At 45.0% G+C, this 15,603-nt stretch overlaps 1 protein-coding gene across 5 annotated transcripts in view; it reads right to left on the bottom strand.

The window, feature by feature from the left end:
* Srgap3 (SLIT-ROBO Rho GTPase activating protein 3) overlaps window positions 1-15,603 on the bottom strand; it is a 238,146-nt gene that overhangs the window by 59,566 nt on the left and 162,977 nt on the right. For all 5 annotated transcript variants that reach the window (XR_007106241.1, XM_047534586.1, XM_047534587.1 and 2 more), the window contains exon 5: window positions 2,437-2,622. Coding sequence is in view for 4 of the 5 variants with exons in the window: in XM_047534586.1 (XP_047390542.1) it covers window positions 2,437-2,622 (186 nt within the window). In the remaining variant the exon portion in view is untranslated. The remainder of the gene's footprint in view (window positions 1-2,436; window positions 2,623-15,603) is intronic.

The raw sequence follows: 15,603 nt of genomic DNA, 5'->3' as shown, positions 1-15,603 counted from the left end.
TTTTTCAGAGACCTTCCTTGACTTTTCTCCAAGGTCCTCTTGGTCTGAGAACCTCCAGCAGACTGCCTCTGGCATTGATATCCAGTGTCAGACATGCACCTGGCCCCCACAGAAAGCTTTGATATTCCTGACCCATTTCCTGTGGCCCACAGGAAACTCTGACTCTGAGACCATTTTTAGCCCTTGTGGACTCATGAAATTTTATACTTGGAGATGATCATAAGGGCATCTTCATGGAATTCTCCTATTTTACAGGTGAGGAAATGAGAACTGAAGAAGAGAAGCCCCTTGTCCAAGAGCCAAATGACTAATCAGCATACACTCTGAACTAGAGATGAGTCTCCAAAACCCCAGTCAATCCTCTCACTATCCCTCTACATTTCCCTCTATGTCATAGTCCTATAATTCATGCCTGGTTATTTTATTTTAATTTATTTTTACTATATCCATGGAGTTGTACGACCATCACTACCACCTAAATTTTAGAACATTTTCGTCACCCTAAAAAGAAACCCTACACCTGTTAGCAGCCACTTTTCATTCTCTTCTTCCTCAGTCCATGAAAACCAACAGTTGACTTTCTATCTCTTTGGATTTGTCTATTCTGGACATTTTGTACAAATTAAACTGTGCAATATGTGGTCTTCTGTGACTGGCTTCCTTCACTTAGCATGTTTTCAAGGTTCATCCATGTTGGGCATGTGTCAGTGCTATGATTCTTTTTATGGCTGAAAAATTTTTCATTTTATAGATAGAGCACAGTTTACTCATCCATTCGTCAATGGATGAACATTTGAGTTGTTTCCATTTTGAGGCTATTGTGAACAATGCATCTGTGAACATTCGATGAACACATTTTTACAAGGATGTGGTGTTTTTTTGTTGTTTATTTTGATACTGGGGTTGAACCTAGAGGCACTTTACCACTGAGCCTCATCCTCAGCTCTTTTTCATCGTTTTTATTTTGAGACAGGGTCTCACTAAGTTGCTGATGTTGGCCTCAAACTTACAGTCCTACTGCCTCAGCCTCCTGAGTTGCTGGGATGACCTGTATGCACCACATACCTGGCTGCATGATATGTTTTAAATTCTCGTGGGTAGACACTTAGGTGTGGAATGGTTGAGTCACATGGTTATTTAGTCTCTGTTTTATATTTTTAGGAGCTGCCAGGTTGTTTTCCAAAGTGAATACCATACCATGTTACATTCTCTCCAGCAGTGTGTAAAGATCCCAGTCTCCACATCCTAACCAATACTTCTCTTTGCCTTTTTATTCTAGCCATCCAAGTGGCTGTGACACAATACTTCATCATGATTTTGATTTGCACTTCCTTAATCATTAATGATGCTGAGCATCTTTTTATATACTTATGGACCATCTATATATAGCTCACCCGAGTCCCAATGGGTTTTGTTCCCACCCAACTGCCTACAATTTTTAGAGTTAAGGGACTCTATACTCATAGAATTAGACTCATAGAAGCCCAAATAAACATCTGGTGCAAGCATGTGGCAGACAGAAAGGGTTCTGCAAAGATTTTCATGGTTGTCTACACAAATGTGGCGAATTCGGCAACAATATCATAACCTTTCAAGAAGAAAGGAATCTTAGAAGTCACTTAGTTTAGAATGACAAAAAGCAGCATGTGTACTCCCTTTGTCATGCCCCTGCCATGGCAGACATCACTGAATGATCACAGCACCACTTCTAACTAAGCCTGGAGAGGGCCTCACAACCCTCCGCACTGCGCTCTGGGCAGCCATGGCCAATGGATGAGAGATGAGACCTTGGGCCATCCCTGTCAGATTTGAACGCTGTGGTTCAGGGGGTGCTATAAATGTGGCACTAGCAAAACTCAGCCACCAGGACTCCAAAGCTAGAACTCCTCCCACTAGGCCCAGCTCAAGGACTATTTCCGTGCTGATACATGAGGATCCTAAAACTCTGGGCTTTGGCTTGACAATGTCAATTTCATAAAAGGCCCTTAATTAGTGTCCCAGGCACTGCCTATTAGGGCTGCTCTCTCTTATTGGGACACACTGAGTCCCACTCAGCCCTGCTTTCTGTGCGTAACCACCAGTTGGGCTCTGGACCAAGTGTGCCTTCTACTAATGCCTGATGATTCCCACCCTGGACATGAATCCTGCCACCCCAGTTCACCTCTCTAGTCAGCTCAGCACCTCAGCTGACTGTTGACTATGGCACCAGCTGGGCCTTACCAGGGCTGGCAGAGGCCTGGCCAATCTGCCTCCTCCTCAACATTGACCTCCAAGAGAGCAGGTGCTACAGTATCCTTCCACCCTCACACCACAGGTGCAGAGGAACGAGGTGAGGCCAAGGCTGTCAGTTGTCAGCTGAGCACACAGCCCTCCCTGTCGTGTTCTGACCCCTGTCTCTCCTGGGGTCACTCACCTGGGGCCTGGGGCCTCACTCACCTTCTCCTTCATCTTCTCAATCTTCTTCACAGAGCTGCGGCGCTGGGGCCGGTCCTCGTGCCGGAGGAGGTTCATACTGAGGTCTCCCGACTTGTTGAACTGCTTCTCCTCCTGCTTCTCAGCTTCCTTCAGCTTGCTTTCTGCACTGATGCTCTCTGCATGGTACATGTGGTAGGTTTTCATGACCTGGGGATGCGCACGTTCAGACATAAGCAGTCCGTTATGGCTCAGCATGGCCACCCTTCTGCTCCCAGCCCCACCTCAAGTTCTGTACCACGTCTATGTCCACTTCTTCCTGTGACACACTCTGAGTGTTCGCCATTCTTTACTTTTGCACAAACTTTCCAAGGACTGGAAATGATTCTAATCATCATCAATAGCAGCTTCTTTGTGACCATCACCATGACCATTATCACCATCATCAATATCATCATGCCCCTACTGGGTCAGACACAGGCTGGGAAAGAGGAAACTACAAAAGGTAACCACAGCCCCCAAGTCTTTCAGGTTCTCAGAGGTGATAGGGTGAACTTGACCTTTCCTCAGCTGTCCTCTCTAGCCCCACCAGCTGTGACCTTTACTTCCTCTCCCCTTCCTCCAATGTCAATGAGAAAGCTCCTACCTATGTATTCCTAGAACTTACGTGGTAGAATATTCTTCTTCTTTTTTTTTTTTTTTTTTTTGTGCTGGGGATTGAACCCAGGGCCTTGTGCACATGAGGCAAGCACTCTACAAATGGAGCTATCCCCAGCCCAGAATATTCTTCCTATTCATATACAAATAATTTCCTCAGCTGTTTCTTTATGTAAAATGGACCTGCAAATAATTGAGATCTCAAAGGAATATTATTAGATAACCTTATAGTCTATCTTCTCTGGAATACACTTATCTTGGTTATAAAAAGAATTCCTACAAAGGAAAATTGCACTTTGCTACTCTATTTCTATTATAAAAATTAAATAAAAGGGACACTTTTGAGTCAGAAGAAATCCTAGATTTCATCTAATCCAACAACCACCTCATTTTACAAACGGGGAAATGAGGCCCAAAGAGGCAAAGTTTCAGTGCAGAGTTGCATTACCACTACCATTACTGTCACCACCACCATCACCATCATCATCATCACCACCATCACCATCATCACCACTATCCCTCATTTGGCTGAAGGTTTAAGAACTTTGAACTTTCAACTGACTTCAGAGAAAATGCTTACAAACTCTGCAGAACCTTACTAATGTGAAAGAAAATTGTTCTCTACCATGTTTTTCTCTCCTTCCTTCATCCTGAATGCCTTGCCTCACCACCGCCCCCCCAGAAAAAACTTACAAAACAATAAATGCCTGAAAAATACAGCAACTTTTCTTTGAGAATCTTAATGGAATGAGTTGTTCTCTGCATTCTATTCATTTTGGTTCTCTGGCAGTTCTACTGAAGGTCCTAGAAATCTCCTTGCTGATTTCCATGTTGAACCACCAGCTCCAAAGGCTCCTTTTCAAACCACTGGGTGGACCAGAAGCATGCAGTATCAATGCACTCTCGACCTCTAGTGGCCAAAAGGAAGGACTGCAGGCTCATAGGGAAGTGAGGCAATTTATCTGTATGCTCTTTCAGGTAAAGAAAACATGGCTAAGAGTTGGGCATGCCTGCGGCAGCCTGTCCCCCTCCTGGATGTCCTCCTCTGCCCTTCCACATTCACAGACACCCCTGGTTTCTTGCTTTCCCAGCACGCCACTGCTGTTCATTTCTGGACTCCGCCCTTCCTGAGTTCAGTGATTCCTGCTATGTCCACTTTTTCTATTTTAGCTTCTGAGTCTGATTATCTCACCAACGATCTGTCATCTGGGTTGAGTAGCTCAGAGAGAGACAGAGCATTTCTATTTGTATCTAGTTCTTCCTGGCCCATCATCCATGCTTGTGTCCATCCAATCACTGAGAGGCACCCAGCTGGGCACTCTCCCTCCCATATTTTCCTCTGCCTTGTTTTCTCTTTCCCCCTTTTCCTTGATTTCTTTTCTTATTCTCAACCCAAAGAGTACTTGTCCCACTCTCCAACAAGCCAAACTTCCTAGGACAGACTGAACTGCATTTCAGAAATCCCATGCGTGGAGAACACAGCATTGAGAACCCTGGGGCCAAGCTCCCTCTGATCTCACGGATTCCTGACCCCAAGGATAACAGTGAACTCAGTTGCCCAGAGTGATTTGTCAGACAGCTGCCACCAGAGTCTACCTGGGGGCCTCTCTGAGATGAGCTTATTTATATCAGCATCCTCTAGATGTTTCCTTTATTGATGTCCCTTGGTATTCATGGAGGATTGGTTCCAGGACCCCCCACAGATAGCAAAATCTGCAAATACTCAAGTCCCTTATATAAAACAGCAGAGTATTTGCATAAAATCTAAGTAAGTCCTTCCAAGTACTTTAAATCATCTCTAGAGTACTTACCTCATGCAATGTAAATGCTATATAACTTGCTGTTATACTGTATTGTTTAGGGAATAATGATAAGAAAAAGGCCTGTACATGATCAGCTCAGACACAATTTTTTCCTGAAGATTTCTGATCTGTTGTTGGCTGAATCCATGGATACAGAACCCATGAATGTGAAGGGCTGACTGTACCTGGAACAACAGTTCAACATGGAAAGTCCTTAGCTCAATAGCCTAGAAGAGTCTGCTTGATATTGCCAGTCCAGGATGTGTTAAGTCATATTTAAACTTATCTATTACTTCAAAGTTTAAAAACCTCTTTCTATTATCTCCTTCTATTGAAGGAGCAATTCAAGCCATCCTCACCACAATCCCTGGGGCAGGGTGATAACAGCAGCAGCTACGTTTATTGAGCACTTACTACTACATGCCAGTACTTGTTCTGAGCACTTCGCATGCACTGCTCCATTTATTTTCCACAAAACTCCTATTAAATAGGACCCTGGGATCCCTGCCTTACAGATGAGGAAACCATGGCTTCAAATAGCTCAGATGAGCTTCTTGAGGTCACAAAGCCAGCATGTTGGGAAGTCAAGGTGGCCGACCCCACAACAAGACCTGATGGGCACAGTGCTGTTGTGCCTTCCTGGAACCCCTTCCTCAACCAGGAAATAGGGATGGATGGGTCCTCTAACTCAAAGGGATTCAGAAGACCTGGTTTTGAGTCTCAACTGCATCCCTCTGTGCTGGGTAATATGAACACACTTATCCTTTCTGTGCCTTCCTGGTGAAGCTCAGACAGGGGGTAGATAGAAAAGAGCTCTGGAAATTGCAAAAGTGACTGGCTGGTAGCAGCTGGGTGCAGGGACTTGGAAGAGCCAGAGGTGTATGTGGGGGTTCAGCAAGGCTGAGACATAGAAACCTGAGGTTTTTGAAGAGGCATCTGTTCCCTTGGTGCCTGCTAAGGGCTCCACCTGAACAGTTCTAGAAAAGGACATCAAAGGTACATGTAAGCTGACACCACTATTCTTGGACTCAGTTCAGTTTCATGGGTTCTCAGAATATACAAGCCTGAAGGTTCTCCAGAAATCTTGTTGCATTAATCCCTCATTGAAAGAAGCCAAGGGCTCAGAAATAGCCAGTGTGTGCTCTGAAGTCACACAGCAAGCCAGGCAGAGCTGAGACCTGCAGGCTAGGTCTTTTGACCTCTAGGTATGGCCATTTCCGATAAACACACTGCCTTTCACATCGTCTAGATCTTCAGATCCTGAACCCCTGACAAGCATTAGATGAACAGTCCTTCAGACTCTAATGTAAACGAAAAGAAAGAAAATAATCTAAAGGTGACAGTATCTCTAAGAAGATATGCTGGGGGCAGCATAAGGGCCAGTTGGTAGAGAACAGCTTCTCAATGATGTGGTCATGTGTGCCTCTCCTGCTCCAGAGCTGGGCTGGCCCCAGCACAACAAGCTCCCTGCCTCCAGCATCTGGGTATAGGAGAAACTCGGGCAAGGCTTGTCAAAGACATCCCAAAAGTTTCGGTCTGACCTCCTATACTCTGCATGGCCTATGTTCTCTGTAGAACTTTACATCTGTTTTAATTTACTCACTTGTCAGGTTTATTATACAATGTATCATCCCAATTCTATTCTAATTGGCTTTTTTTTTTTTAATGTCAGTGCTGGGAGTCAAACCCATGGCCCAACACATGCTTGTTGCAGACAAACACTCTACCACTGAATTCCACCTTCAGCCCCGCTTGTTCCAACTCAAATGCCAAGTCCTGAGGACCAGGACCTTATTCATGATGATATTCCCTAAACTAAAGCAGAGACTAATAGCCAACAAGTATTAATATATAATTGAATGAATGAATGAATGTTTAGGTGGATTGATTAAATATATCAATGGCGAGATGGATATGGATGGTTGGATGGATGAATAGATAGTAGATGGATACATGCATGGATGGACAGGTGAGTGGGTAAGTGCTACATGGTGGGTAGATGAGTGTATAGATGGGTGTATAGATGGGTGAGTGGACAAAAGGGAGAGGGGATTAGAGGGAGGGTAAGTGGGGAAGGCACAGCTCTACTGCCTTTGATCTAGTGAATATATTTGGGGATAGGAAGTTGACAGTATCCTCAATCATTAAATATTTATCCAACAGTTGGTTCTGTACCAGGCACTATGCTAGGTACTGTACCAGGAAATACTGCAGTATGTGAGATGTATAGAGGCTCTGCCCTCAGAGAATACACACCGTAGAGGGGACACAGGCAATCATACATGCAGCTGTCACAAGGTGAAGAGTACAGGGTATCATGGGAAGGCTGCTTGGGAGAAGTGACATCTGAACTGAACCTTGAAGGAAGAGCAGCTGCTAGCTTCACAGACAGGGCTTGGGGTGGGGTGCAGTGTCCCAGACCAAGGGAGCAGAGTGAGCAGTAAGCCCAGGGAAGCAGGAGCCAGTCAGGTCTGGGGAACAGCTCACAGGTAGAAGGAGAGGAGGTGTTTGAGCACTGCCTGTGGAGCCACTGACTCTCCTCCCCTCAGCTGTCGGCCTCAGTGGACATTTTTCTCTGTCTAGGATCATCCAGTATTCCTCCTCCAGGAACAGCTTCCTGATTTTCTTTGAGGAAATCCCCCAAATTCCCCTCTACTAGTCTCAGTCCACATGGCTCATGGGAAACTGATATTACCCTCCTCCAATCCTGGGGTGGTTGTAAGACCCAGGCCTGGTCAACTGGTAAACATTAGGCTCATTTGGCCAGAATGTTTGGGACTCCTGAGCCCAGTCAGGTCAATGAGAGGTGCCCTGGGGCTTTGCTGGGAACAGTGGAAAGGGAGTGTTCTCTTTCCACCAAGTGGAGGAGCTGGGAGGAAGAGAGTTTGCAGTGCGGGGAACATCTCTGTCACCAAATGGGAGAAGCCTGCCAGATCATGAAGCCCACAAAGAGGAAAACCAAAAGGAGTTACCATGTGGGGCCATACAAAGAAGGAAAGAAGGGAGGAAGGAAGAGAGGAAAGGAGGAAGGAAGGAAGCAGAGAAGGAAGGGAGGAAGGAAGACAGAGAGGGAAAGAAGGAAAGAGAAGGCTAAAGTGGGGAGGTGGGTTCTACTGTTTTGGGCCTAGTAAGTATACTAATTGGAGGGGGAAGGAGAGCTGTGTGCCAGGGACCGTACCAAGTGTGTTCTCAATGCTGCAGGATGAGGACAGGGGTTCTCTACCCTCAGAGTGCATACACCATTGGTGATACAGACAAGGAAACAAGGGTGTGAGCATCTGGAGCCGGCTATTGCCTGCTACTGCTCAGGTGATTCCACAGACTCTCATTTGTGCACAACCAGCGCAATGGTCTGAATGTGTCCGCCAACGTTCAGTGTTGGGAAATTATTCCCCCGTGCAATGGTGCTGGGAGGATTTGTTACAGAAGCGAGTTCATCCCTCTCCTGCCATCTTGATCTGGACCTCCCTTGACCTTCTGCTTTCCTCCAGGAGATAATACAGTACAAAGGCCCTCACCAGGGGCTGGGGTCATGGTTTTGAATTTCACAGACTTCAGAACTATAAGCCAAATAAATCTCTGATCTTTATAAATCACTCTGCCTCAGGTATTTGGTTCCTGCAGCACCAAACAGATGAGACCAGTCAGTTTGCTGGATTTCCTGTCCCTAGCCACTGAATGAGTCCCAAAGGCAGACTTCCTTTCCTCCAAGCCACCACACACTACCTGTATCAGTCCTAGTCTAAGCTGGCCAAGCTTAGTGCAGTGGTTTGGTGAACAATATCGACTGGCTGAGCAGGAGCCTCCCTTCCTTGCTGTCCTGTGTGCTTCCCCTATGGCTTCCCAAATGCCATCTCTTCTCTGTTGCCTCTGTGATGCCCAAGAAAGTACATCACCCCACCCCACCTTCCCTGATCCTTCAGATTGTGTCACACTCCCACTAAGACATTGTGATAGTGTCTCATCATCTGGACACAGCTGATGACCAGTAAATATATTCTAAGTGAATGAGTGTCTTCTCAGGAGAGTTGAAAGAGGTGAGGAATTATTTAGATGGGACCTCATCTCCCAGGTCTTCTGAGGATCAGTTCCATCACTTGATGAAACTATGCAGTCACCCTAGCTGGCATGTGACATCCAGGGCTGCCCTGCCCTGAATCTGAGACATGCCACTTGTCTCCCTTCTGGATGGAGTAGCATGAAGACAGAAGCTTGAAAGAAGCCTCAGACTTCCTCTAGCTCCCTGCCATCATCCCACGGGTGGAGGAAATCAAGGACCAGAACCCAGCTAACTTGTATGGGTCAGGGTTTCCCAGCACATGAGAAGGAAATTACTTGTGTAAACAAGATGATTTTCAGCATCACCAATGTATTATGAACCCCTTTTCAATGCTCCTGGGATCCTTCTGGTGCCTCAGGAGGAAAGACTCAGGGTGGTACTAATGTGTGTTTAATGCCTCTTTGCAGCTGTGCTACAGGCACCTGGGAGACTGGGCGATGCTGCCTGAGTTTCATGGCACCCTCCCACGTATACCACATTCTTGCATTCGCCCACATGAGATATTATTTTCTCCCGAAAGAAATATATGGAAGTGTAGTTGGCCCTCAGTATCCATGAGTTCCACAAATTTAACTAACGGCGGGTAGAAAACATTTAAGAGAAAAATTGCATCTGTACTGAACATAGGCAGATTTTTTTCTTGTCATTATTTCCCAAACAATGCAGCCTAACAACTATTGGCATAGCATTTACATTGCATTAGGTACTATAAGTAATCTAAAGTAGAGAGGAGGATGTACATAGGCTCTATGCAAATGTGCCTCTTTATGCAAGGAAACTGAACATCTCCAGATTTTGGTATCTGCAGGAAATCCTGGAAACAATCCTCTGTGAACACTGAGGGAGAGGTTGACAAATTTTCATATAAACAGTTTAATATATTTAAGTAGCTCAGGCAAGTACTTAAGTACACAGACTGGCTCAGGCTCACACAGTCTGGGTGACCCTGAGTGTACTACCTGACCTCTCTGTGCCTCAGATTTATCATCCCTAAAATGGGAATGGTAATAATACCACCTCCTGCAGAAAGGACGTGCTTGCTGATGGATGAATAAAATACTTCCAGAATATACTGCTAACTGACACAAGTAACCTAGTAACTGAGGTCATAAGGGGGTAAGAGAGTGAGGCATGGAAGACAAACTTTTTTCAGGGCATCTTTTTGCACTGTTTAATTACTGCTAGGGTTTTTCTTGATGCTGTTTTTTCTCAAGTGCATGTATGATCTAATTCTAAATTTAAAAAGGAGACTATTTTTACCAGGAAAGTCCTCTAGCTCAAGTCTGCAACATGCAGAACCGAGCAGATCTGGAGGCTGGGAAGCCAAGCAGGAAGTGGTGGCACCTTCTAAGTCAGAATGTATCTGGGGCTCAGCTGGGACAGTGGCAAGGGAGGTTGTGAAAAGAAGAAAGATTCAGAACTTTGCAGGAAGAATTATGTATGCTTCATTCTTTTGTTAAAGACACAATGATTACCACTAATGTTAGCCAGGCACTGGGTCACTCTCGGTGGCACCCACACGCCTCAATCCAATCTAGAGAGATGAGTTGTAATGCCCCTATATTCTCCCCGCCCCCCCCCCCCATATTCCAGGGAAGGGTTGGATTCTGAGGCTTTTCCTGACAAGATCTTGAAGCCAGGCCCATCTGCCACAGAAGCCTATGTTCTTTCCAGTACACATGGCTGCTTTTTCACTACTTAATTAGGATGGGGAGTGAGTGTGAGCAATTAAAAGAAAAATATTAAGTAAGTGACAGAGGGTTCCAATGCTATGTCAAAACCATGGGGATTTGCCTGAAGGTCATTCTAGAAAGATACACAGACAGCATGGGGAGGACCTGTGACAAGAATCCCAGTTCCTGAGCTCTCAGTCTGAGGCTGTCTCCACCAGCCGCATCCCTGAGGGTAGACATCAGGTGGAGATACATTTGCACAGATTTGCCTGGAGGCCCGAGTGGATTTCAATGCCCAAGCCCAGTACAATTAAATCAAGCCTTGGATCTGTAAAAGGCAGAGCCCACTCATTACTCCGATTAGTGTCTACCTGTCACCAGCTGCTGCTGGGTATGGACACTCTAGGACCCTTCCCATGCTTCTCTGACCAAGGCCCAGAGGTTCCGTCTGGGCCGGCCTGGAGTAGAGCTACCAAGTAAAGGGATGGGGAGCAATGGGGGTACCCATTGGTTATAACACAACAGATGTATTACATGTTCTAGAAATATATTGAAAGCCTAAGCATATTTTTAGCTGAACAATGGCAACACAGTGAAACATTTTGGTTGCCTGTTATTTTGTTTTGGTTTTGCTGCTGGCCCACAGTCTCACTCCCTGCTGTTTTTTTCCTCCAGGCCAATAAACGATCAAAGGCTATATTGCTTCAGACTGATGGGACTTCAGGGAAAAAGAGGTGAAGTGTGTGTGTGTGTGGGGGGTGCATATACGTGCATATATTGTGCTAATGTGTGCATGTGTGCTAGTGTATAATGTGTAAATGTGAGTATGTACCTACATACATGCTTGTGCTAGTGTGTATGCATTCGTGTTAATGTACGTGTGAATGTGTATCGCACACATACATGTGCTAGCATGCTTCAGAGAAGGGTGCACCTCAATGTAATGAGGACTGGGCAGAGGGAAGGCTTATGAGTGAATCGGTGAATGAATAAGTGAACAAAATGCCCAGCCCTGCAGTCTCCTCTGCATCCTTCCTAGTCCCAGATAGAGGTGAGTCTCTCCCCTCAGGAAGGTGATAGATGGCCTTTAGCACATATCTCCATCATCATTTTATGTGGGAAGCCATCCTTATCTAACGGAATCAGACAGTTCACTGTCTAGTGTCCCTGAGAAAATGGCTCCCCTAACTCCACCCTATCCTGTTCATCACAGAAGAAGCTCCTCCCATTCTGGGCCCCTTTACCTGTGTGTCTATAAATAAAAGAGAGTTGGGCTACTCCATGTTGTTAGAGGCCAGAGCTGGTCTGGCCAGACCTGTCATGCCTCCTCTCATTTAAAAGGAGTATTGATTCTTGTGTGTTTATTGAGTAGATAAGTTTATGGGTAATTGATTGATTTACAGTCAAAACCATCCTCCGACAGTTAACCCTTCTCTCATCCACGTGGGATGGGGCTGAGAGACCCCCCACAATTATGCCCAGAAGTTCCCCTCACAGACCCCCTCCTTCTTTATAGAACATTGAAAAAATAAACGAATGGGCTTTCCTGGATCATCCCTTCTCTACATCATCAATTCCTATTACTATGGTCATGATGCTGGGCCGGGGAACCAAGGGGTCTGAAAAGACTTGTATAACCAGAATGGTGACTGGAAGACTCTAGCAATGAAGCACGACGGTGGTAGAGGGCAGGGGGACACTCAGCAACTCACGGCCATGGTGGACAGTTCACAAAGGGGGCCCAATACTTCCAGGCATTTCAGCAGCACAGCCCTTCTCATTGTGACTGTGCAGTGACAGTCACTGAGAGGGGCACTTACTTTCTCCCCATGCCCCTGGACTAGGCTGTGATGTGCTTTGGTGATGGGGGTTAGTGTATGTGGCCTGAGCAGAAGCTTGGAAAGCGCTTGCCTGTGAAGTCTGCTCACTTTGTTTTTTTTGTTTTTTTTTTTAAACTGACCAGAAGAATGCAGCCATGGGTGGCTGCAGTTTAACTCAGTTCAAACTGCCAACCACAGAATCATGAGCAAAAAAAAAAAAAAAAAAAAAATGGCAGCTGTTTTAAGTCACTGAATTTTGAGGTGGTTGTTACACAGCAATTGGTAACTATTACAAAGGCTTTTAACAAGTCATTTACTTCTCTGTGCCCTGGTTTCTTTACCTGTAAAATGTGAGTGCTCATTCAGTAATACATAACAAGTACCTGATACAGTGTGAGATCCACCCTAAGCACTCACTAAAGGACCAGTTGTTGTCATTATCATCCATGTTTTGACAACAAAGAGATTAAGGTTCAGAGTTTAATCCACTTGGCCAAGCTGGTAAGCAGTGCAAGAGGAAGTCACACCCACATCTGTGTGTGATCAGTTTGCTCCACTGTGACACTCTACTGAGAATTCCTGTTCTCTTTCTCTCTTCCCCTCTGCTTCTTCAACTCATTAAGTCTCAAGTTTTCAACTCTGGAAATATTTCAATGAAATTGATACAGGTGCATTAAAACAGATTTGTAGATCATAATCTACAGGCTATTTATTGTACAATTTATTATTAATAATAATGTTAATGTCATTGATGATATTAATATCATCACTAACCATTCACCTAGTAGTTTTCTCAAAAAAAACAGAACTCTAAAAACATAAATATTTATTTCAAAGTTACCATAGTGGTACATTTGTTGCTCAGTTTAAGATTTTTAGGTGTTCCACAAATGGTAAGATGGGACCTAATGGGTTAATTCCTACCCTTCCAAAGGCACCAAGCTCAAGTCCACCTTGATTAGGGTGGCCCATCTGGGGCCATCGCTTCTCTGAATCCTGTCCTTCTTTTCCTCTCTTGTCCACTCTTCCTCTCAATCATCAATCTCACACCTCTGCACTCTTCCTCTCGTGTCTTCACTCAAGAAACAGGCACTGAAGGCCTCATGGAGGCCAGCTCTGGGTGTGCCCCATGTTCTCCACACCGGGGCTGCTCAGTGTCTCCCATGTGGGCCCATGTGTCTGCAAGTACTAAGTCCTGTCTTGGTTATATCACCTCTTCACATACTTTACTCCATCTCTCTACCCAGGTACTACACTCCTTGCAGGCAAAATCAGTTCCTTTCATTTATTCATACATACATCCCTCTTCCCAAAGATGGGTAAGACTGTGAGAGAAAGACCAACTCCGAAATGTTCCCGATCCTCCATGGTGCCCTACTGTAGCACTGGGGCCAGAGAAGGCAGCCCCAAATGCTTGAATTTAATGCTTTTGACTAGGGTTGTCCCTTATTATCTGTGGAGGGTGGTTCCAAGCAACTACCACATCAAAATCCACAGATGCTCAGGTCCCCTACTTAAAATGGCCTAGTATTTTCAAAGAACCTACACACATCCTCCTGTATACTGATTTCTTATACCACCTAACACCATGTGATGCTAGTCGTTATACTGTGCTCTATTGTTTAGTGAATGATGACAAAAAAAGAATCTGTTCAGAACTGATATAATGAAAAAAATTGTTTCTATACTCAGTTGGTTGAAACCATGGGATGCAGAATCTGCAGATTTGGAGAGTCAAATGTACTTAAGCCTCAGTGTGCAGTCAAGAATAAATGATCTATGGGCTGAGGTTGTGGCTCAGTGGTAGAGCACTTGCCTAGCACGTGTGAGGCACTGGGTTTGATCCTCAGCACCACATTAAAAAAATAAAAATAAAAAAAGATATTGTGCCTATCTACAACAAAAAATTTTTTAACAAAGAGAATAAATGATCTTGAGGGGCTATTGTTGGTACCCTGAGGTCCTCAAACAGCTGGGGAGGTGCTGCCCCATCTCCTGCCCACAGGCAGCTGTGTATGCAGCATCTGTTAGACTCAGGGCCCAACACTAGGCACTGGCACCATGAGGTCACAGAGAGATGCCACCATCCTCCTGATCCCTGACAACAGTCTGGCACTGCCCAGTCTACAAATTGCAGAAATATGACCAGTCCCATGTTACACAGGTGAAATAGAAGTGAAGGATGAGCCCAACGCCACATAGCTATTCAATGTGGGCCTCTGGGCCTTTAGTGCGGTGATACCACCCAGTGAAGACCTGACTCCAAGGAGTTTACATTCCAACATGGGGAGAGGTGTTGACACCAAGAGATCTTTGGAAAACTGCCATAGGAACTCAAAACCCAATAGTGGTGCCTTTTGGAAGGTATTGAGGTTTGGTCTAAGTTTGAAAAATGAGTATGATACAAAGAAGCAGAGGAGGAAAGAGGACAATCTTAGACAGGGAGGAAATGCAGGGGTAAAGAAGCAGGAGAAAGGAGAAAGAGCCAAAGAGAGGAGAACAGCTGGAGAGTGCAGGGAAGGACAGGGACCCCAGTGGATCTGAGGCCCTGGGATGTGGAGCTCAGGTATTAGAATGCTATGGGGAAAAGTGATCTCATGAAGGGTGAGATAATGATGATGGTGATGGTGATAGTAACATTATTAACCCCTGATCCACTATGTCCTTAAGGTCTAAACACACTTTACAAACAAGATCCCCTTTCATTCTCAAAAGAACATACAGTAAGTAGGTATAGTCACCCCGCGACACAGCTGCTAGTTCTACATCAAAGGATTCAGTCAACTGCAGATTGAAAATATCTGGAAAAACTGCATCTGTGCTGATCATGTAAATACGTCTTTTCTTGTCCTTAAACAATACAATATAACCAATATTTGCATACCATTATATTGTGTTAGGTATTATAAGTAACCAAGGGATGGTTTGAAATACAAAGGAGAATGCATGACAATGTGCCCTTTCATCTAAGGGACTTGCACATCCACAGATTTTTGGAATCCACAGGGGGTCCTGGTTCAAACCCCTATTGATACCAAGGGACAACTTTACTATTATTTCTATTTAACAACTGAATTTGAACCCAAATTTTGGCTTCAGAGTCTGTGCTTTAAGTCAGTGGGCTACTCTGCCCCTCAGTGACCGGCTGATACAAAATGTTCGCATTATCAAGCAGCAAT

This window comes from Sciurus carolinensis, chromosome 19 (genome assembly GCF_902686445.1).
Source record: "Sciurus carolinensis chromosome 19, mSciCar1.2, whole genome shotgun sequence".
NCBI lineage: Eukaryota > Metazoa > Chordata > Mammalia > Rodentia > Sciuridae > Sciurus > Sciurus carolinensis.
This window is presented reverse-complemented; position numbering and strand designations above follow the sequence as displayed.